Raw genomic sequence first — 23,039 nt, forward strand, 5'->3', positions numbered from 1 at the left:
GGGCAAACACACTGAAACCATACTCACAGAAAACTAGTCAATCTAATCACACTGGGACCACAGCCTTGTCTAACTCAATGAAACCAACCCATGCCCGCGGGGTAACCCAAGACAGGCGGGTCATGGTGGAGAGGTCTGACAGAATGTGGTCCACTGGAGAAGGGAATGGCAAACCACTTCAGTATTCTTGCCTTGAGAACCCCATGAACAGTATGAAAAGGCAAAATGATAGGATACTGAAAGAGGAACTCCCCAGGTCAGTAGGTGCCCAATATGCTACTGGAGATGAGTGGAGAAGTAACTCCAGAAAGAATGAAGGGATGGAGCCAAAGCAAAAACAATACCCAGCTGTGGATGTGACTGGTGATAGAAGCAAGATCCGATGCTGTAAAGAGCAATATTGCATCGGAACCTGGAATGTCAGGTCCGTGAATCAAGGCAAATTGGAAATGGTCAAACAAGAGATGGCAAGGGTGAACGTCGACATTCTAGGAATCAGGGAACTAAAATGGACTGGAATGGGTGAATTTAACTCAGATGACCATTACATGTACTACTGTGGGCAGGAATCCCTCAGAAGAAATGGAGTAGCCATCATGGTCAGCAAAAGAGTCTGAAATACAATACTTGGATGCAATCTCAAAAATGACAGAATGATCTCTGCTCATTTCCAAGGCAAACCATTCAATATTACAGTAATCCAAGCCTATGCCCCAAACAATAACGCTGAAGAAGCTGAAGCTGAACGGTTCTATGAAGACCTACCAGACCTTTTAGAACCAACACCCAAAAAAAGATGTCCTTTTCAATCTAGGGGACTGGAATGCAAAAGTAGGAAGTTAAGAAACACCTGGAGTAACAGGCAAATTTGGCCTTGGAGTACGGAATGAAGCAGGGCAAAGGCTAATAGAGTTTTGCCAAGAGAACTCACTGGTCATAGCAAACACCCTCTTCCAACAACACAAGAGAAGACTCTACACATGGACATCACCAGATGGTCAACACCAAAATCAGATTGATTATATTCTTTGCAGCCAAAGATGGAGAAGCTCTATACACTCAACAAAAACAGGACCAGGAGCTGACTGTGGCTCAGATCATGAACTCCTTATTACCAAATTCAGACTTAAATTGAAGAAAGTAGGGAAAACCGCTAGACCATTCAAGAATGACCTAAATCAAATCCCTTATGATTATACAGTGGAAGTGAGAAATAGATTTAAGGGCCTAGATCTGTTAGATAGAGTGCCTGATGAACTATGGACGGAGGTTCGTGACATTGTACAGGAGACAGGGATCAAGACCATCCCCATGGAAAAGAAATGCAAAAGAGCAAAATGGCTGTCTGGGGAGGCCTTACAAATAGCTGTGAAAAGAAGAGAAGCAAAAAGCAAAGGAGAAAAGGAAAGATATAAGCATCTGAATGCAGAGTTCCAAAGAATAGCAAGAAGAGATAAGAAAGCCTTCCTTAGAGATCAATGCAAAGAAACAGAGGAAAATAACAGAATGGGAAAGACTAGAGATCTCTTCAAGAAAATTAGAGATACCAAGGGAACATTTCATGCAAAGATGGGCTCGATAAAGGACAGAAATGGTCTGGACCTAACAGAAGCAGAAGATATTAAGAAGAGGTGGCAAGAATACACAGAAGAACTGTACAAAAAAGAGCTTCACGACCCAGATAATCACGATGGTGTGATCACTCATCTAGAGCCAGATATCCTGGAATGTGAAGTCAAGTGGGCCTTAGAAAGCATCACTACGAACAAAGCTAGTGGAGGTGATGGAATTCGAGTGGAGCTATTTCGAATCCTGAAAGATGATGCTGTGAAAGTGCTGCACTCAATATGCCAGCAAATTTGGAAAACTCAGCAGTGGCCACAGGACTGGAAAAGGTCAGTTTTCGTTCCAATCCCAAAGAAAGGCAATGCCAAAGAATGCTCAAACTACTGCACAATTGCACTTATCTCACATGCTAGTAAAGTAATGCTCAAAATTCTCCAAGCCAGGCTTCAGCAATACGTGAACCGTGAACTTCCAGATGTTCAAGCTGGTTTTAGAAAAGGCAGAGGAATCAGAGATCAAATTGCCAACATCCACTGGATCATGGAAAAAGCAAGAGAGTTCCAGAAAAACATCTATTTCTGCTTTATTGACTGTGCCAAAGCCTTTGACTGTGTGGATCACAATCAACTGTGGAAAATTCTGAAAGAGATGGGAATACCAGACCACCTGACCTGCCTCTTGAGAAATCTGTATGTAGGTCAGGAAGCAATAGTTAGAACTGGACATAAAACAGACTGGTTCCAAATAGGAAAAGGAGTATGTCAAGGCTGTATATTGTCACCCTGCTTATTTAACTTCTGTGCAGAGTACATCATGAGAAACGCTGGGCTGGAAGAAGTGCAAGCTGGAATCAAGATTGATGGGAGAAATAGCAATCACCCCAGATATGCAGATGACACCACCCTTGTGGCAGAAAGTGAAGAGGAACTAAAAAGCCTCTTGATGAGAGTGAAAGAGGAGAGTGAAGAAGTTGGCTTAAACCTCAACATTCAGAAAACGAAGATCATGGCATCTGGTCCCATCACTTCATGGGAAATAGATGGGGAAACCGTGGAAACAGTGTCAGACTTTATTTGTTTGGGCTCCAAAATCACTGCAGATGGTGATTGCAGCCATGAAATTAAAAGACGCTTACTGCTTGGAAGGAAAGTTATGACCAACCTAGATAGCATATTCAAAAGCAGAGACATTACTTTGCCAACTAAGGTCCGTCTAGTCAAGGCTATGGTTTTTCCTGTGGTCATGTATGGATGTGAGACTTGGACTGTGAAGAAAGCTGAGCACTGAAGAATTGATGCTTTTGAACTGTGATGTTGGAGAAGACTCTTGAGAGTCCCTTGGACTGCAAAGAGATCCAACCAGTCCATCCTAAAGGAGATCAGTCCTGGGTGTTCATTGGAAGGACTGATGCTGAAGCTGAAACTCCAATACTTTGGCCACGTCATGTGAAGAGTTGACTCATTGGAAAAGACCGTGATGCTGGGAGGGATTAGGGGCAGGAGGAGAAGGGGACGACCGAGGATGAGATGGCTGGATGGCACCACCGACTCAATGGACATGAGTTTGAGTGAACTCCAGGAGTTGGTGATGGACAGGGAGGCCTGGCATGCTGCGATTCATGGGGTCACAAAGAGTCAGACATGACTGAGCAACTGAACTGAACTGCACTGAACTGTCCTGAGGAGGGCATGGCAACCTACTTCTTGCCTTGAGAATCCCATGGATAGACAGGCTACAGTCCATAGGGTCACAAAGAGCTGGACGCGACTGAAGCAACTTAGCAAAAGGCAAAGGCCATGCGCATATCCCCTCCCTCTGGAGCCTCCTCCCACCTCACCCCGTCCCACTCTCCTGGCCGTTACAGGGCACCGCACCGAGCTTCCTGTGCTTTACAGCAGGCTCCCGCGAGCTACCCGTTTCACTGAAGGCAGTGTGTATGTGTCAGGCCTCCTCTCCCAGCCCACCCCACTCTCCCCTTCCCAAAGCTGCTCTGTTGACAATAGCCAGGACATGGAGACAGCCGAAATGCCCACTGGCAGGGAATGAGTAGAGAGGGCATGATGCACGGAGCAGCTTCAGCTGCTTGCAACCACTTCTGGTAAATTCTCTTGTCATTTTTATTCTGTTATAAATATTCTCTAACTTTCCTTGCTATGGTTTCTTAGATACACCCATCATTTAAAAGTGGACATTTCATTTGCATGAGATTTTTTTTTAAGTATCTTTGATATTAATTGCTCATTTTGATATTAACTTCTCACTTAAATGTTTTCTTCTCTGCAATCACCCTCTGTGTTTTTTCAGTCTTCTGATTTTATTGAGAGTTTCAATGGTTAACTCAAAGATCTCTCTTGATATATGTCACATTGCACTACAAAATATGTGGGTTATTTTCAAATATCTTTTGTATTGATTTCTAACATATTTCCGCAGTAATAAGAGAACAGACTCTGCATGATTTCAGTACCTTTAACCCATTATACTTTTGCAACTGTTCTGTGTCCCTAGGTATGTTCTCTTGTCTCCTAGTTTATAGTTCATGGGAAATTGAACAGAATTTGGATTCCACTGTTGTGGGAAAACTGTACAGACCTTAACGATGTTGAGTCGGTTCATCGTGCTTTTCAGCTCTACGCTATCCTTCTGCTTCTCTGCATACTCGTTCCATTCATTCTTGAGAGCTTGATGTTGAAACTCCAACTAAAAATCTTAATTTATCTACTTAAAAAAATAACTGTAATATATAGTGGAAGTCTGTGTAAACTTGCTCTGCATTTTCCAAGTCTCCTCTAAGTGTGTTGTTACACTTTCATCATTTAGAAAGCAAAAAAGAAAGAGAAAGATTTAATAATTTTTTTTAAAGACGTGGCACACACATACCATGTAGTATTACTCACCCACGAAAAGGAACGGAATAGGGTCACTGGTAGAGATGTGGCTGCACCTAGATTCTGTCACCCAGAGTGAAGTAAGTCAGAAAGGAAACCAAATATCGCGCATTAATCCATACGTGTGGAATCTAGAAAAATAGCACAGATGCCCCTATTTCCAGGGCAGGAGTAGAGACGCAGACGGAGCAGATGGACTTCTGCTCATGCGTTTTCACACCCAAGAATCTCGTTCAGTATCCTGCCACACATCTCTGTCAGAACATGTACATTCCTTTTAAAATGTTCAACGGCACCGCGATTTAAAGTGCTAAAAGTTTCCTCCTACCTTGAATTATTACCCTATTAGTAGCAGAGTTTGACTCAAACAACATAAATGTATTGAAATCTTTTTTTTTTTTACAGTTTATTTACTTATTTTTAATTTTTGGTTGCCCTGGGTCTCTGTCACCGGGTGGGCGTTCTCTACCCGTGACCAGCGGGCCTCTCTGGCTTCTCGCTGTGGAATCGTCTCTTGTCGTGGGGCACAGCCTGGCTCCTCACTGTGGAATTGTCTCTTGTCGTGGGGCACAGCCCCAGGCGCTCGGGCTCAGCGGGTGCGGCATGTGGGCTTTGTCGCTCGGTGGCAGGTGGGCCCTTCCCCGACCAGGGATCAGATCCACACTGGCCGGCAGATTCTTACCCACCGTACCACCAGGGACGTCCTGAAATCCTTACAAATAATTATCAGCTAGTGTTGATTCATGGATCCATCAACTGGTACAATTTGCTTTTACCTTTAGGGCCTTCACCTGTGGCTCAGTTGATAAAGAATCTGCCCACAATGCGGGAGACCTGGGTTTGATCCCCGGGTTGGGAAGATCCCCTGGAGAAGGGACCAGCTACCCGCTCCAGTGTTCTGGCCTGGAGGAGCCTGGTAGGGCTCCCTGGAGGAGTCCATGGGGTCACAAAGAGTCAGACACGGTTGAGTCACTTCACTTTCCTTCTTTCTTTCTTTACCTCTGGAATGAAGTAGGTCCAGCGTGGTCAACAATGCTGCTCTGGCTTTCGTTTCTACAACAAACCTGGAGAAACTTCAGTCCCACAAATAGGAGTTTTGCAATAGAGCGTCACTGCCTGCCATGAACTCCTTCCTGGTCAGCTGCCAAAAACGATTCGTGCTGGATGGTCAGAAATTGTTTCTCTGAACGACTTATCAGCTGACAGCTCCAATTCATTCTCTTTTGATTTTGCAGATCGCAAAACATCGGACGGCATCTAACCTCAAGAGGATTCAAGAGGGACCCGTTTGAGGCACCTCCGGACCGTCTGAGAGGAGGGTTCACTGTTCCATCCACTGGAGGAAATCCCCGCAAGCTGGCCCCACCCCAGAGGCAGCTTTTCAAGAAACCACCTGCTGAGAGGTGTCACCCGGTCCCTTGTTCACTTTCTCCGTTTCAGGGGTGAATACCAAGAAAGCGCGAGCAGAGCTTCCCGCTTAAATCTTCACTTTAGAGGCCCCTTGTAGAAGACGCAGCTTTAAAGACTGAGGAAATCTTAAATATCTGCCATCTCGGAGCTTCCCAGGCGGCACAGTTGGTAAAGAACCCAACTGCCAACGCAGACAAGACGAGGGACATCGGTCCCATCCCTGGGTGGGGAAGATCCCTTGGAGGAGGAAATGGCACCCCACTCCAGTACTCTTGCCTGGAAAATCTCACGGACAGAAAAGCCTGGTGGGCTACAGTCAACGGGGTCGCAAGAGTCAGACACGACTTGGCATGCCCATGCTAGTCAATTTCGTGCATCTTTGCCAATCGGGTATCTTATGAGGAAAACGCTTGCGTCTTATCACGCCCTCTAAGTCAAGGGTCCCCAGCCTCTAAGATCTAACGCCTGAGCTCTGAGGTGGAGCTGATGCACCAATAATAGAAATAAGCTGCACAATAAACGTAGCTCACTTGAACCAGCCTGAAGCCACCTCCCACCCTTGTCCCTGGAGCCAAAAAGGACTGCTGCTTTCAGTAAACGCTTCCTCCCAAGCTTGAGGCCGCCGACTTGAATCCTTCAGTCGATGGAAGAGTCTAAGCGCGTGATCTAACAAAGCCAGTCCTCCTGCCAAACGTCCCATTCCGACCACGCTCTGTCAGAAGCCTTCCCACTGCGTCAGTACAAACGTATCCGTGTGCATTGTGAGGAATATCACAAAATCACTGAAACTTAAACGATGTGTCTGTCTAGTGAAATCAACGTTAACTTTACCTACATTTATAAAAGCTCTTTAAAAACAAGTCACCAGGCTACTTATCATTCTTGAATTAGCAGCAGATCCTGTTGGCCGCCATGGATAGTGAGGAATAAACGTCAGGGTGTTTAGGTGTTTGGCGTTTAGAAACGATGAAGTAAGAATCAAATATAAATCACCTTGGCATCATTAGCCATCAGGTGAAGCATTTCCCATGCACGGAACAGGGATTCCTTCTGAACCACCATCCCAGGGTCCCAGGAGGACTCACCGAGCTGACAGTTGCCGGAGGAACAGGTAAGGAAGCAGCAGCTGCTGCGAAACCACCAGCTGCCAAAGTAGGGTCTCCTTGTGACAGGAGTGTGCCCTTCCCGGGTGTCAGTCCACACCTTTGGAAAGGACCTGGAAAATAAGCGCTACCCACCAGATATTAATATAAACCCACCTGGCCAGGAGAGGCAGGCGCTGCTGGCCCAGGAAGTGTCCCCAAAACTCAGTCATCAAGGTAAATAATATTTCGGGACCTCCCTGGCAATCCAGTGGTTAGGACTCTGCACTTTCACTGCCAAGGGCACCGGTTCAATCCCTGGTCGGGGAACTAAGATCCCACAAGTCACAAGACATGGTCAAATTTAAAAAACAAAGAAGAGAGAGAGAGAAATATTTGATGCAATAGGTTTTAGAATTGACATTAAGCTCCTGCCCGCCCCCCGCCCAATCCGGATGAATAAAGCATAGAAATAGTAAGTGAAGTCAGGCTCTGACGTGCACTGATGTAACTCACCTTAAGCACCCCCCACCCTGGGACTGGTTGGGGTTCCAGGAGTTCCAGGGGTGCCAGGAAGACAGAGTCCAGCCCCTGCCCCCTCCCCCCACCAACTCCTCCACTGGAGCCGCCTACCCCACCTCCCACCCCACCCCCCACTCCCCTACCCCCCACCCCTGCCCCCAGGTCTCCCCTGTCCTGGGTCTGATCTCCACACTTTCTGGGCAGTGCCTCCCTCTACAGCTGGTTTCTGCTGCCGCTACCAGGCCCGTCCCCTCTGTTCAGCTCAGTTCAGTCGCTCAGTTGTATCCGACTCTTTGTCACCCCATGGACTGCAGCACACCAGGCCTCCCTGTCCATCACCAACTCCCAGAGCTTATTCAAACCCATGTCCATAGAGTCAGTGATGCCATCCAACCATCTCATCCTCTGTCGTCCCCTTCTCCTCCTGCCTTCAGTCTTTCCCAGCATCAGGGTCTTTTCCAGTGAGTCAGCTCTTCGCATCAGGTAGCCAAAGTATTGGAGTTTCAGCTTCAGCATCAGTCCCTCCCATGAATATTCAGGACTGATCTCCTTTAGGATGGACTGGTTGGATGTCCTTGCAGTCCAAGGGACTCTCAAGAGTCTTCTCCACACCACAGTTCAAAAGCATCAATTCTTCAGCACTCAGCTTTCTTTATAGTCTAACTCTCACATCCATATGTGATTACTGGAAAAACCATAGCCTTGACTAGACGGAACTTTGTTGGCAAACTAATGTCTCTGCTTTTTAATATGCTATCTAGGTTGGTCATAACTTTTCTTCCAAGGAGCAAGCGTCTTTTAATTTCATGGCTGCAATCACCATCTGCAGTAATTTTGGAGCCCAAAAAAATAAAGTCTGTCACTGTTTCCACTGTTTCCCCATCTATTTAAGGAAGGGAAATCTCCCAGAGCCCCCAAGTTCCAGGTTGGGCCCCACCCCACTCCCATGTCCCAGAAAGCCTGGTCCTCCCAGGTTTCCGGCTGGTGCCGCTAAGTCCCAGGATATTGTCTTTACGTCAAGTTGCTGTGTGTCGTAGGAAAGAAACTCTCCCTCTCTGCGCCTCTGTTCCCTCATCCGCAGAAGGGACTGCCAGGTGGGGGAGTCTGTGACGTCTCCAGAAGCCACAGGATTCTCTCCCCATTTGCTGAAAGACAGCTCGAGGTGGGGGAAGCTTCTGCACCCCTAGGATCACCAGAGGAGCCGGGGTCTTCAGGGCTCCCCGGGATCCCTCAGAGGGGGCTCAGGAACCACAGAGCCAGACCCTGATTCCAGAAACCTGGTCACACCTCCAGACGACCCTTTGTCCCCCCGCTCCGCCTCAAACGTTCCAAGCCCCAACAGTGAAGCACTTAAGAGAAGGATCCACCATGCTTGAGTTTAGGGAGGAGGGAAATGGGGAGCTGGGAGGGGCCTGGGCCTGGGAGACAGGAATCCACAGAGGCTGCAGTCAGGGTCTCTGGGGCCTGCGGGGTGGAGAGCGGGCAGGAGTAGACAGAGGTGACTGGACACGACACACCCCTCCACTCCAGGGGAGGTGGGCAGGGGCAGGGGCACAGAGGAGCAAGAGACCCTGGGAAGGGGGCCCACCGAGCAGGGCCGCTGGACCCAGACATCTCTGAGCCAGCTGGAATCCAGCTCTAAGCCGTGCTCAGCCCAGGCAGGGTGCAGGGCAGGCCTGAGTGCAGTGGCCAGAGCTGCAGCTGCAAGGGCTGGGAAGGCCCTGTCCCCCGGGGTCCCCCGGGGTCTAGCCAGACTCCGATTTCCGACCGCAGCCCCCACAGGAGGAAGTGGTCGTGATGGAGTCGGCCCAGAGGCCTGGGCAGGTGCAGGGTGGGGGAAGGGGGCAGCTGGAGTCACCCGCTGAGTTCAGGGACAGTCCCTTTTTCTCCCCGAAACCTCGGGCTGTCCCAGGGGCCACCGCAGCCTCCAGGCCCTGGGCAGTGGGGGAGTGTCACACCCGCATGGGGGGTGCTGGGACAAAGCAGCTTCTGCCTGGGACCTCGGGGGTAGGCAGGGAACCCAGCCCCCAAGATGCAAGGAGTGCAGCTCCCAGGCTGGGGTGAGCAAAGCACCACGGTGGGGAGAAGTTGGACTGGATCGGGCCCCTAGGGGCTCCCCCATACCTGCACGGCCGCTGTTAGGGGCACTCACACCCCATTGCTGTTCAGTGCTGGCCAGTGTCCAAGGCCAGGGGTGTGTGTGTGTGTGTGTGTGTGTGTGTGTGTGTGTGTGTGTGTGTGTGGGTGGGTGTGTGGGTGCGCGTGCACACACGCACGCGCACCCGCGCGCAGTCCAGCCTCAGCACTGGACCAGGCAGCCTGGGGTTCCTCCAAAACTGCTTTATGAGTTTGGTCAAACCATGAGGTTCTAATCACTACCATCCATTCGCCCCCTTCTGCCCTACTTATCACCGTCGTTATTGTCATTATCGAGAGCTGTGGAGGGTCTGGGAGGTCATCCCGCCTGCCAGCTAAACCGTGACGCTGCCGCAATTGCGCTGGTGCGGGCAGACCCGAAATGCTGGGCCGGAGACAAAGGCCAGCTTGTCACTCCGCCACAGCAGCGGTCGGGCCACGAGCATCATCCAAGCAGTGGTTCTCTGAGCCCGACAGGGTGATGCAAAGGAGCCAGGAGCCACCTGCACGTCCAAGCTGGGGGACCCCAAGTCTGTTATGCCGGACAGTAAGCACGTTCCGCTCCGGAGGGAGACACCACCTCCACCTTCCAGGGTTTCTCATTCCACAAACATCCAAAGACAATCCACACCAAAGGCAGCCCGTGCCTTTGCTCCTGAGATGCGCAGAAGCACAGAGGTCCACAGACACTGTCTCCCAGCACCCTATCTATGTGAAGGAACTGAAGTCCCAGGCTGTGTGTCTGGTACCGCATCCCATGGAACAGGCTGCACTGATTTTCACCAAATGTCGCAGGAATGTTAAGGAGTATCAGCCTCAAAACATGAGGGCCAGACATGTCTGAAAGGTCCCTTCCAGGAAAGTCCCTTTGGGGTCCTTCCCCAGAGCGGCTGAAACAGAGAGCCGGGAGGGCCGCAGAGCTGGACTTCAGTGGGCCCGAGCACCTGCAGCACAGAGGTCCATCTCGTCAAAGTGGCGGTGTTTCCAGTGGTCATGCACGGATGTGAGAGTTGGACCATAGAGAAAGCTGAGCGCCGAAGAATTGATGCTTCTAAACTGTGGTGCTGGAGAAGACTCTTGAGAGTCCCTTGGAGACTCAACCAGTCCATCCTAAAGGAGATCAGTCCTGAATATTCATGGGAAGGACTGATGCTGAAGCTGAAACTCCAATACTTTGGCCACCTGATGCGAAGAGCTGACTCATTGGAAAAGACCCTGATGCTGGGAAAGACTGAAGGCAGGAGGAGAAGGGGACGACAGAGGATGAGATGGTTGGATGGCATCACTGACTCAATGGACATGAGTTTGAGTAAACTCTGGAGTCGGTGATGGACAGAGAATCCTGGCGTGCTGCGGTCCATGGGGTCGCACAGAGTCGGACCCGACTGAGCGACTGACAGAACTGAAGCAGCTGGCAAGCCGGAGGGTAGGTGCTGGCTGTGATGAGCGGGAACGTGCAACCTGCCGCGTGGAGTTCTTCCTGCAGCCAGAGTCCCGACAGCGCTGTGACCTGGCCCTCCACGGCCTCTCCAGGGCCCGAGACACGCCCGCAGAGCAGAGAAGCGGACCAGAGCTGGTGTGCCGGACCAGGCCCCGGGGCTGGGGCGGGGCTGGTGGGCGGGCCTTAGTGAGAAGCCCTTGAGTCCTGGAACCAGAGCAGGGCAGCTGGCAGAGGCCCCTGGGAGAGGCCCCCCGGAGTACCGGCCCTGGGCCCTGGGGGAGGGGGCGGGGCTGGGGGCAGGGACAGAAGGCCCAGGCAGGGGACAGGCCCCAAGGGACGGGGCGCACCGAGACGGCCCCTGCCAGCAAGGGGAAGCGGGGGCACTTTCAACCCCCTCCAAGGAGGAGCCCGCACCAGCGCGCATGAGGCCCAGGCCAGGCCAGGGGGCCCGTGAGGGCCCCAGGGGTCAGCGCAGTGTCCCCAGGCAGCCCTGGCCTCTCATCCTGCTGGGCCTGGCCTCTCAGCCCGTGGGCGCCCACGGCCTGCTGCCCCCGACGGCGGCGCCTCGGAACACGGCCCCCCGCATGGAAGCCCCGTCAGGAAAGAGCCCGTGGAGCCTGTGGGGCAGGTAAGGGCCGGGGGAGTCGAGGGGCTTCCCTTCGATGGGACCCAGGGGTGAACGACCGCAGGAGCGGGGAACGAGAAGGAAAAACCAGCTGGAGAGAAGGAGCCTGAGCAGACAGTGGCTGTGCTTAGAGTGCCTTTGTTTGTGTTGGTTTTTATTTTTTAACTTTGTATTGAAATACTATTTATCTTGTGGAGCTTTCGGCGCCCTGAGATTTTGCACACACGGCTGGTGTCGCACTTGCCTCACCCCGGCCCTCTGAGCGGGGCAGACACAGCGCAACGGGGCAGGACGTGTCCAGGAGGCACTGATCATTTTGAGGGGCAGCGGCCCACAAGGCAGGTCTGCCTTCCTCCCCTACTTACAGGCGGGGACAGAGGTCCAGAGAGGTGAGGCAAGCTGCCCAGGGTCACACAGCACACGGGCGCAGTCCCAGGACTGTAGAAATCCCGGGACTAGACAGGCACCAGAAAACGGTCCAAGAGAAGGGGCAAGTCTGCAAGGCAGCCAGAGAAGGGAGCAAGGGCTTGGCTCGGTCTCCCCCACGGAGGTCAGCTCCTCAGTGAGGTTCCTAAGTGTCTAATGGGGCCAAGCCTGAACCAAGGGGTCACGTCCAGGTATGGGGCCCTGACCTGGGATGGGGGTGCTCCAGGCAAAGGGAGTAGGGAGGCCGAGGAGGACGGAGGGGTGCACAGCCATGCAGGGAGCTTCCAGAGCTGCGGAGAACGGGGTACAGAACCGGGGTCTTGTCCACCCCTGCTTTGTCCTGGGACCCAGGGCAGGTATTGAGGGATTTACGTGCGGGGCTGTCGGAGTCCAGTTCGTGCTGTGGAAAAATGGTTTCAGATCAGAGACCAGTGTGAGGTCAGGCCAGATGGAGAAGAAGCTGTGAAAAGGTGATGGAGAGTGGGGGGACCGTCCTCGGTGACCGGGCACCGAGATCGCCTCTGGAGTCCGCAGGCGAATTTACAGTGACGTCGTCAGAGGGCTGTCGGGAGGAACAGGCCCTGTCATGAACCGGCTACTAAAATCTAAAACGTGCACCTTTCGGCAATATGCAGCAAGTCGTTAAAGAAAGCCTATTTCTTTACATTGCGCAATTCCGCTTTTAGGAATTCATCTGGGGGTGGGGGAGCAATCAAAGAGATGTGACCAAAGGTTTACAAGCCAGAAACTCAGCTTATTAATGATGGGAGAAAGCCGGAAATAACCTAAATCTCCAACAGAAAGGGTGTGATGAAACACAGCATGGAACGTCCGTCGTAAGGAATCCTGACACAAACTTCCAAAACGATATTTCTAAAATTGGGTTTTTAAAGCATGTGTGCCCTTTCAAAAGCTTGTCAGAAAATATAGAAATATGACAATAATGTGTCTCTAGCCAGATATTTTTAATTTTTGCTTTATAATTTTATAAACTTATAATTGTATAATTATAACACAAATATAATATAATTATAAAATTATGAACTATAAAAATGGTTATGAAAATGTTCACAAGAAGATATACATGTGATTTTATCTCCTACAATACTTTCTAATACCAGAATAATATGTGCTTTTAAAAACGATTGAGCACAGAAGCATATAAAGTAAACCCGGAGGGCTTCTGCTCACCAAGCGCGCACGTCTTGCCCTAAAACCCATTCTCCAGCGAGAGACAATGTCACGTGGGTCTGTACACGTCTGGCCTTCCTCCTAGGCATGTATCTCCCTGAAAACACACACACACGACTAATGGTGCTGGGGTTGTATTTTTCAAAACAGACTTATACTCTGCCTATGAGCCTGCAACTATCTTTTTAAACAGTCTGTTGAGGTTTTCTATATCAGCCCACATGGATCCCCCATGTTCTCTGAATGGCTCTGTATGAATTCAAAGTTTGGAAGAAGCAGCGTGTCTTTAATCATTCGCCTATTAATGGACATTTAGGGTGCTTCCACTAAAAAACGTAAATTACAAGAGATGCTACGTGGAAACCCCCACATGCGTAGCTATGTGCCTGTACTTTGCACACTTTATCTGCCTAGAAAGATGCCTGAAAATGGGGTGCTGGGTCAGAGAGAACAGGCTTTGAAATTTTCATAGGCGATGCCAATGGTCCTCCCGGAAGTCTGTTCCAGAATGACAGTGCTTTCCCCTCCATCCTCACCAATACTGTGACATTTGGATCTTTTTTTATTTTGTGCATCTGAAGAGCAAAAGTAAGAACAAAGCTGTCTGCTGTTTGTTTCTTTGCTTGTTGGTGAAATTTATTTTCCGTTCATATTTTAATTGATTGATTTTTTTTCTTCTGTGAATGCACCGGTTGTCATTTCGTCTGGCTTATTTTTTGTTCAGTTGGTTGTACTTTAAGGTTTATAGAAACTCTTCATCCATTTGGGATAGTAACCCCTCGTTCAGTATGTATGTGGTAAATATGCTTCCCTGATCTGTTTTCCAATTTCATCTGTGGGGTCTTTCAACATTAAGCCTTTTTAATTTTTACGTGTCAGGTTGGTTGCTTTTCTTTATGGTGTTTGTGATCTGTGGCGAGCATAGCAAAGACATTTCTATTTTGATTTTTTTTTTAATTCAGGTACTTCTGTTGTCTCGGTGTTTGTTTTTACTTCGCCTGAGATTTATTTTTGTGTTGGTAGAAATGTGTCCCTATATATTTTCCAAATGGGAAACCAGTCGTCCTGTATCTGTTGAATACAAACACAGCTTTCATCAAACGCTGAATTACCGACTTACCGCATCCTCTCTGTGGCTCTGACCATCAATTCCCCCGTCCCTTCCACCATGTTTTAATGATGGTGGCTTTACAGTGTGTGTTGGTGCTGGAGAAAAATCCCGCCGGTGTTATTCTCAATCAAAATATTTGTGTCTGTTATCCACCGTTGAGATGAGATGGTTGGATGGCATCACCGACTCAGTGGACGTGAGTTTGAGTAAGCCCTGGGAGTTGGTGGTGGACAGGGAAGCCTGGCGTGCTGCAGTCCGTGGGGTCGCAAAGAGTCGGAGGTGACTGAGCAAATGAACTGAACTGAACTCCACAGTTATTCGTACTGTTGGACTTTAAACTGGCTCACTGACTTTTTAAAAATGCTTGTTTATTTGGCAGCGCCGGGTCTGAGCTGCGGCACTCTGGACCTTTAGTTGCGACTTACACACTCTTAGCCGCAGCACGTGAGTTCCAGTTTCCTGAGCAGGGGTCGAACCCAGGCCCCTGCACTGGGAGCTTGGAGTCTCAGCCACCGGACCACCAGGAAAGGCCGAAATTCTTCCTTTGATGCTGTGCTTGCAATTTCATGGAGTGCATGGGTTCACTTGAGGGGAATTGATGTCTTTGCTGCTGTGTCCGTTCACTAGGTTGTGCTATATTTTATCCTCACAGATCTTAGACATCCCGTGTTAAGTTTATTCCTAGGGCTTTTACTAGAGCTGTCACCGAGCTTGTCAGTGCTTCCGCCATTTCGCATTCTCAGCGGTTACCGCCTGTACAGAAGGACACCCGCTGAGTTTTGCCCAGGCTGCTTGTATTCGATCACAGGTTAACTCTTGTACCGGTTCTAATAGTCCTTCAGTTCATCTTGAGCTTGTTTTTGTTGTTTGAAGTAAACTAGCCCATCACCTGCAAAACCCAATTTTATCTCATTTTTCCTAACACTCGCACTCTTCCCCCCATCTCATTTCATGGGCTTGAATCTGTAGAATATGTGAAATAATAAAAGTAAGCGTGGGAACCCTGGCCTCTAAACTGGTTTTGCTTTTAAATGTGAAACTTTCTGTAAGTTTCAGGAGATACTGTTCATTAAGTTGAGGATGTTTCTTTAGTTAATTAACTTAGTAAAAGGCTGGATATTTGCTCTCTTTAATCAGAAATAAGTGCTGAATTTACATTGCTGTCCTGTTGAATTTTGTTTCGAAAATTCTGTGTGCATACCTTAAACACAACCATGACCCAAAAGTTCCGTTGCTGAATTAGAAGAATGCTGGACGCAGTGCAGTTCTGGCTACCGTCCTGCTTAGACTCACCACGTAGGGAGATAGCATCAGACTTGGCAAGGTCTGAGGATTCTTGTCGTCATAAACTCTGACAGTGCAATCTGGGTGCTTTTTTGTTTTTCTGAGATTTTTGAAGGTATGTTTTGTTATGGTAGGACACAGAGGCTGACTCAATGAGGGCCAAGCGTTATGGGATGAGTCCAGGCCTCTGGCCTGCAGAGAAATCTACCAAATTGAGAACAATGCGGGGGACCAGGTCTGCAAGGGCCTGGGAGCAGTTTCGATGGAAGATGCTGAGTCTGATGTGGCTGTGGGACACTCAGGCAGAGACACATCCAGGAGGCAGAATGTGTATAAATCCAGAGCCGAAAAAAGAGGTCAGGAAGGAAGTAGGGATGCAAGAACCCTGGGCAGGTGCCCGAGTGCACAGTGTGGGTCAGAAGCAGAGAGAGTGGAAGAGGACTGGGGGCTGTGTGGGGGCCTCAGACTCGACGGGACGGGACCTTGTTAGACTTGACCTCAGAAGTTTCAGGGAGGGATGGGGGTGGGAGGAGGAGGGCTCCCCCCGCCAAGTCCCAGCGTGTGAAACAGGGCTTGGCAGACGGGTGCTTGATGGCCATTGTTAGACAGACAGATACATGATGAACAGATGGATGGGTGAAGGATGGAAGGATGGATGTTGGATGACGGATGGATGGATGGGTGATGGATGGATGGATGGATGTTGGATCGATGGATGGACAAACAGATGTACAGAAAGACAGTGAACTGACAGCAGAGAATGTTCATCAGAGAGAACAAGCTGAACTGTGTCTCCGTGGGTGGAGAAACAGGCCAGGGGTCCCCCACTTGGGGCCTGAGGAATAGCCCGGTGTCCACAGTCCCAGGAAGGAAGCTACCTGGCTGGACCATGAGGAACTGTGGGAAGGGACACCCAGCAGCCTTACAGTGAGGCCAGGAGCGGCCGGGCAGGTCGGAGCCAGCCCGGTACTCCTCTGCCGCACCACGCAGGCCCGGCGCTCCGTGTCTCCATCAGTGCTGAGGCATCAGTGGTGGCCAGGACAGCCTCTGAGTGAGGGGGCACTGAGTGACCCCAAGGCGTGTGTGGCTGCTGCCTCAGCCAGGGGGCTGGGCACGGGGCACCTCCAGGACATGAGCCCACCCGGGCTGCCCTGGCCTCTGGAATACTGGCTCCACAACACCCCTCAGCCCGAGGACACAACCCCACCAGCTGCAGCCCTGCGCCCGTCACGCCCAGCAGGTTCCCACCTGGCCCAGCCCCCGGGGGACAGGCCCCAGGTGCTGGCCCGGCGGGTTTTGGTCCGAGGCTCAGTCACTGTGCTTCGTCTTAGGTGGCAGGACCCAGCTCACCGTCCTAGGTAAGCGGCTCTCACCCCTTCCCCAGCCAGTCTCACCCTCTGGTTTCTCGGGAAAGTCACTTCTCTTGCTCTGGGGGCGGCTTCCTCTCTGTCCCCCCGGCCTTAAGGGCCGATCCCCACCTTTCTCCGTGGGGCCGAGAGGGGAGGCGGGTTGGTCTTGGGGTAACTAGCAGGAGCCTCCAGAGGCCGACCATCCGACGGGGCCGGTCCGGGCACCACGGCTGGTGTCTGGTCCAGGAATGAGGGGACTCGTTCCCCTCTTGCAGGGCAGATGCTGGGGTGTTGACCAGAGGCTGGTACTGACTAGGGGCATCTCTAAGCCCCGGGCTCTGGGCTGTGAGCTCTGTGCCCCAGCCGGGAGGGCCAGACAGGAACTTGGGGGCTCACTGGGGGCTATGACCAGCCCCCAGGGACACAGAGGGCAGCCTGAGGGAGGCCCCTGGAGGGCAGAGAGAGAGGGGTCTCTGGCGAGCTGACCAGAGGCTCTCGGGACAGCGGTCAGAAAGGAGCGGGTCCCCTGGGGCAGAAACGCCTCCATCCGGGAGCCCTGATCCCCTGGGGTCACACCTGTCCGAGGGTCGGCCTCCGCTGGCCTCGAAGCGGGGGTTAGACTTAGAAGATGATGAACAGGGCTCTGACCCCCACAAAATCAGGGTCATTGGAGGTGCTGTGTGGGGGCACCATCCCCTGAAGTCAGGCGAGGCAAGGGGCCCTACACTCAGGCAGGGGGAACAGGGAGACAGGCAGGGCCGCAGAGGAGTCGCGGGCTCTGGCCGGGAGAGCTGAGGCTGGGCTGGGCGAGGAGAGGGAGGCCTGGGCCCAGCTCCGCACGAGCCCCTGGCGCACCTGTCCCCACGCCTCCCATCAGGACCGTCCTGGCAGGTGGGCTGGGCGCCCGGGTTCACGGAGGAGGCACTTGGCTGCAGAAGCGGAAAGTTACGGAGGGGTCTGGCAGGGGCTGAGGGCTCAAGGGGTCAGGGCCAAGAGCAGACACAGACTCCCGGGGCCAGGAGGACGGAGGAGAGCTGCCCTGGTCACAGCAGGGCCTCTGAGGCCACGCTTGGCAGGTCACTTGGGAGAGTGACGTGCAACGGCTTCTGAGGGGCTGCCTGCAGCCCAGGGGCTGAGTGCAAGGGGCAGGGGGCCACAGAGAAGCAAGCAGGACTACAGTGGGGACAAGGTCAGAACCTCCCCAGCGTCTTACACCCCCTCCTCTGTCCACACAGGTCAGCCCAAGTCCGCACCCTCGGTCACCCTGTTCCCGCCCTCCACGGAGGAGCTCAGCGCCAACAAGGCCACCGTGCTGTGTCTCATCAGCGACTTCTACCCGGGTAGCGTGACCGTGGCCTGGAAGGCAGATGGCAGCACCATCACTCGGAACGTGGAGACCACCCAGGCCTCCAAACAGAGCAACAGCAAGTACGCGGCCAGCAGCTACCTGACCCTGACGGGCAGCGAGTGGAACCCAAAAAGCAGTTACAGCTGCGAGGTCACACACGAGGCGAGCACCGTGACGAAGACAGTGAGGCCCTCCGAGTGTCCTTAGGGCCCTGGGCCCCCACCCTTGGGGGCCCTCTGGCCCACACCCCCTCCCCCAGCTCGCCATGGACCCCTGAGCCCCCGCCCAGGTCGGCTCAGACCAGAGGCCTCTCCTTCCTCCTTGTTCCCGCTTCTCCTGAATAAAGACCTTCTCATTTATTAGCCGACATGTCTGAAGTGCTTTCTGGGTCTGGGCTAGTGTCGGGGTTAAGGGTCAGTTCCTTACGGAAGGGACAGCTGTGACTTGAGAGTCCATCCACTTGTTATCACCCCAACACATCCCCAGGCACCAGGGCGCCCTGAGTGCCCGGGCAGCGGTGACGCATAGCAGGCCATGGTCAGCGGTGCAGGCTGCTGGGGGCAGGCTTGCCCTCCCGCACACCCCGTCCCCCCAGGAAGGGCCAAGGGCCTGTGAAAGGGGCAGGGGATGGCTCTGGGGATCGGGGAGAAATGAGGAGGGTTCCGGGTGAGACTGAGACACACAGGGCAGCCTTGGGGCCCTAGTGGGGAGCGGGGCCTCCCGCAGGAGGACTGGAGGCACCTGAAGCCAGGTCCGGGGTGGACTTAGTTCTGAGGGGAATCTGCAGGGACCAGGTGCCATCTTCCTGTATGGTGGGGGGGTGGGAGGTGGTCAGGAGAGCCGGGTCAGCAGAAAAGGACACCATCGGGGATAAAGAGGCCATCCAGTGACTGCCACCTGGAGAGAGTGCATTGAAATTCAGGAGGAGAGTCAGGCCGATGAACCCTGCTCTTACCAGGCTTAGAGTATGGCCAGAGGGCTCCCACAGGGTCGGGCTCTCAGGGGAGTCAGCACCCCCGATCCCTGCCCAGGGCGCCCTCCCCCCATAACCTAGTGGCTCACCCGAGCGCGCCTGTAGCTGGACACACGAGCTCAGGGCCCGGGGCGAGCACCATCCGCCCAGAGCTGCAGCCCCACTGGTTCTGTGGTCCCCAGGACCCCAGGCTCACAGCCCGCCTGTGCCTCTAGCTTCAGCCTCCAGGAGACAGCCGGGTCAGCCCAGGGACGAAGTCCACATGGACAGAGGACTCTGCGGCTTCCCTGCAGCAGAGGAGAGGCCCCCTCCCCAGGTCTTCATCCCTGGTTGCTGCTGCTGCTGCTGAGCTGCTTCAGTCGTGTCCGACTCTGTGCGACCCGACAGACGGCAGCCCACATCCCTGGTACCCCGACCCCACATCACAGACGAGGAGGTGAGAGAAGCCAGGGGCGCGGTGTTCCATAGCTGCTGCCTGATCCCATTTCCATGATGGGAAACTTAAGGCCCCAAGGGAGAAGGGGACCACCCAGGTCGCCCTCGTCTTGATGGCCCTGCTGGGCACAATGCCACCGTGTCCCCCACCCAGAGCTGCGGCCGCCCAAATCTAACTCCCCTGTATCGCCACACGTGTTCATCGTGAAGAACTGAGAGCATGACATGAGAAGGCAGGGGAATAATAATACCCCCAGGTTCTCGTCGCCTGGACCCCAGGTCATCAGTTCAGGGGCGCCGCCAGCTCCTCCCCACAACAGAATCCCTCCTCCCCAGTGGGAGCCTCTGGCGCCCATCCCCCACTACGTCGTCTCATCTGAAAAGATGTCACTCGTGGCCTGGAAAGAAAGAACCTAAACTGTAACTAAATTATCGTGAGCAAAGCCAAACAGAAATCGTCCATGATTCCTGAAGTCCGAAAAATAGCTTCTCATGAAATGACTCACAGTTGTCATAGCAGATTTACTTGGCTGTATTGTGTTTCCATTCATTTTTCGTAACGTCTTTTTTCCTGGTAATTTTTCATGTGGACAGTGATTAGCTTTTAAAGTCTCCTTTTATTTGATCTCATTCATTTCGGGGAGAAATGAGGAGGGTTCCGGGTGAGACTGAGACACACAGGGCAGCCTTGGGGCCCTAGCGGGGAGCGGGGCCTCCCGCAGGAGGACTGGAGGCACCTGAAGCCAGGTCCGGGGTGGGCTCAGTTCTGAGGGGAATCTGATGCTGGGTCCTCACTGCTTCTCCAGCTCTTTCTCTGGCTGCAGAGAGCGCAGCCTGCCCCGTTCCAGAGGCTCCTCCTGTTGCAGAGCACAGGCTCTAGAGCCCAGGCTCAACAGCTGTGGTGTGAGGACATAGGAGCTCCAAGGCCCGTGGGACCTTCTCAGGTCAGGGAAGATCAAACCCATGTCTCCTGCACCGGCAGGCGGATTCTTAACCACTGGACCACCAAGAAAACCCTGTGTTCACTCATTTCTATTGAGCTGTGGTAGGATAAGTTTCTACTGCACAGCAAAGTGAGTCAGCTGTCTATGTCTATACACACACGTGTGCCCACACTTTTAGATTCTCTCTCCACCCGGGCCATCACAGAGGACTGACTCGCGCTCTCTGCGCTGTATAATAGCTTCTCATTAGCCGTCTACTTGATATACAGACTTGGTAAGAGCAGCATGTGTATGTCAACCTCAATCTTCCAGTTTATCCCCCCGCTTCTGTCCCCCTCGGTAACCATAATTTTGTTTTCTACATCTGTGACTTCGTTTCTGTTTTGTTAATCAGTTCCTTTGAACCACTTTCTTAGATTCCACATTTAAGCCGTATCAAGTGCTATCTGTCTTTTGCTGTCTGACTTCATTCCGTCCGTCCATGTCTGCACATGGCCTTACTTCCTTCTTTATGGGTCACTCATGCCCCCTTGCGCGGACGCACCAACATCTTCACTATCCATTCATCTGCCGACGGACATTTAAGCTGCTCCCACGCCCCGGCTACTGCGAGCGGTGCTGCAGTGGACACGAGTACACGTGTCTCTTTGAGCTGTGGTTTTCTCGGGGTGTATGCCCCGTGGTGGGGTTGCTGGATCATATACGGTAGCTCTATTTCTGGATTTTAAGGAACCTTCACAGTCTTCTCCCTAGCGGCTGCACCAGCTGACATTCCTGCAAGCGGTGCAAGAGTGTTCCCTTCTCGTCACAGCCTCTCCAGCATGCACGCTTCGCAGACGTTTAGATGATGGCCGTTCTGACCGTTTGGAGCTGGTGCCTCACTGCAGTCTTGCTTTGCACTTCTCTAATAGTGAGTGATGTCGAGCATCTTTCCACGTGCCTCCTGGTTACTTGGTTGTGTTTGGGGCGCTGTTTGATTTGGTGTATTTTGTGTTCTTTCCACGAGGGTTGGAAAGACTTGACCCTTTGCTTGGTGGGTATGTCTGGGGCCTGGTGGGTCCTTCAGTCTCTCCCAAATCGCTCTGGCTTTCTCTAGCTGGAAGAGGCTGCAAGAGTGCGGTTGCTGGGGTGCAGCCCCCAGCCCCCCACCTCAAGCTGGATCTGGGAAATCCCCACTGCTTCACGTGCCTGCAAAGTAAAGTGGCTCTAGCTGCAAAGGGCTAGCAGGGTTCTGGGGCGCGTTTTGGCCAGAGGCGGCCCTGGGACGGCTGGCCACTTCCCCCCACAGGGCCCTTTCGGGATCACAGGTCAGTAGCCAGCTTATCTTCCTTGGACGCTCCAATCCCAGGTCCCTCAGGTGGGATGGGAAGCCAGGGGCAACTGTAGTTCTGTCCTCCTCGCTCTAGTGAAAGCAGTAAGTGAAAGCAAGCGAAGTTGCTCAGTCCTGTCTGACTTTGCGACTCCATGGACTATAGCCTACCAGGCTCCTCCTCCCATGGGATTTTCCAGGCAAAGCTACAGGAGTGGGTTGCCATTTCCTTCTCCAGGAGTGAAAGCAGTAATTGGTCCCCAAAGGGAGGCCCCTCCGATGCTCTTCACTTCTCCAGGAGTAGCTTTCGGGTCTTATTTTTGTCCTTTAGTGGAGCACTTTTACAAAATAATGAGTGGTCTCTGCCATCTTCTGAAAGCCAACAGTTCATCGTATCGCGGGGAAGTCTAGGGTGCGCGCAGGCAATGTTTGAATCCGCCCTGGTCATACTCTCTTGGTGCTGGAGTTCCCACCTTCGTCCAGGGCAGCCTCGGCTGGTGGCCCCAGGCCTTCCCGCTCAGGCACAGGAGACCTCACAACTTCCTGCGCTCTGTGGGGACCGTGTGTTCCAGGCCCCTCTGGTGCCTGGCCCGACTCAGGCCTGGGATGGCCCATGTAGCCCAGCAGCCTGATTCTCCTTAAAGAGATGCTGTCTCAGGACCACAGCGAGGGGCTTGCTCACATCTCTGTTCTGAATAAGATGCTCTCAGATGCCTCCAAACGTCAGATGAGACCCTGAGGGCTGGCCAAGACACTGTCCAGTCCTCCCTACAGACGGAGGCCGGACTTGGACAGCAACCAGCCCAAGCCTCACTAGAGATGCCCGTTTGAAGCCAGGAGAACCCCGAGGAACTGGAGGTGAGCCCCTGGAGCCCCAGTTAGGGTCAGATGGAAGACGGTCACGGCAAATCCATTCCAGCCGTGTCCATGAGGGGATGGGGACGCCCCCGCCCTCAGCCTGTGCTCTCACCAGGGGGTCAGGCTCCTGCCAACTCCACA

At 52.7% G+C, this 23,039-nt stretch overlaps 2 protein-coding genes across 2 annotated transcripts in view; both read left to right on the forward strand.

Annotated features, from left to right (window-relative positions):
• The window catches only part of LOC138093648 (immunoglobulin lambda-1 light chain-like), a 43,848-nt gene that overhangs the window by 18,778 nt on the left and 2,031 nt on the right, over positions 1-23,039 (forward strand). The gene's annotated exons all lie outside the window — the stretch shown is intronic.
• On the forward strand, positions 11,468-18,586 carry LOC138093649 (immunoglobulin lambda-like polypeptide 5). Its single transcript, XM_068989713.1, has 3 exons — positions 11,468-11,675; positions 16,924-17,040; positions 18,267-18,586. The coding sequence occupies exons 1-3, from the start codon at positions 11,468-11,470 to the stop codon at positions 18,584-18,586; spliced, it is 645 nt and encodes a 214-aa protein (XP_068845814.1).

The sequence above is a fragment of the Capricornis sumatraensis genome, chromosome 17 (assembly GCF_032405125.1).
Source record: "Capricornis sumatraensis isolate serow.1 chromosome 17, serow.2, whole genome shotgun sequence".
Taxonomy (NCBI): Eukaryota; Metazoa; Chordata; class Mammalia; order Artiodactyla; family Bovidae; genus Capricornis; species Capricornis sumatraensis.

Excerpts from the sequence above, each read along its gene's own strand:
- LOC138093649 (XM_068989713.1), top strand. The coding sequence starts at position 11,468 with ATGAGGCCCAGGCCAGGCCAGGGGGCCCGTGAGGGCCCCAGGGGTCAG. Across the intron at positions 11,676-16,923 it reads GTGGAGCCTGTGGGGCAGGT|TTCCCACCTGGCCCAGCCCC; the intron begins AAGGGCCGGGGG and ends ACGCCCAGCAGG. Across the intron at positions 17,041-18,266 it reads GACCCAGCTCACCGTCCTAG|GTCAGCCCAAGTCCGCACCC; the intron begins GTAAGCGGCTCT and ends CTGTCCACACAG.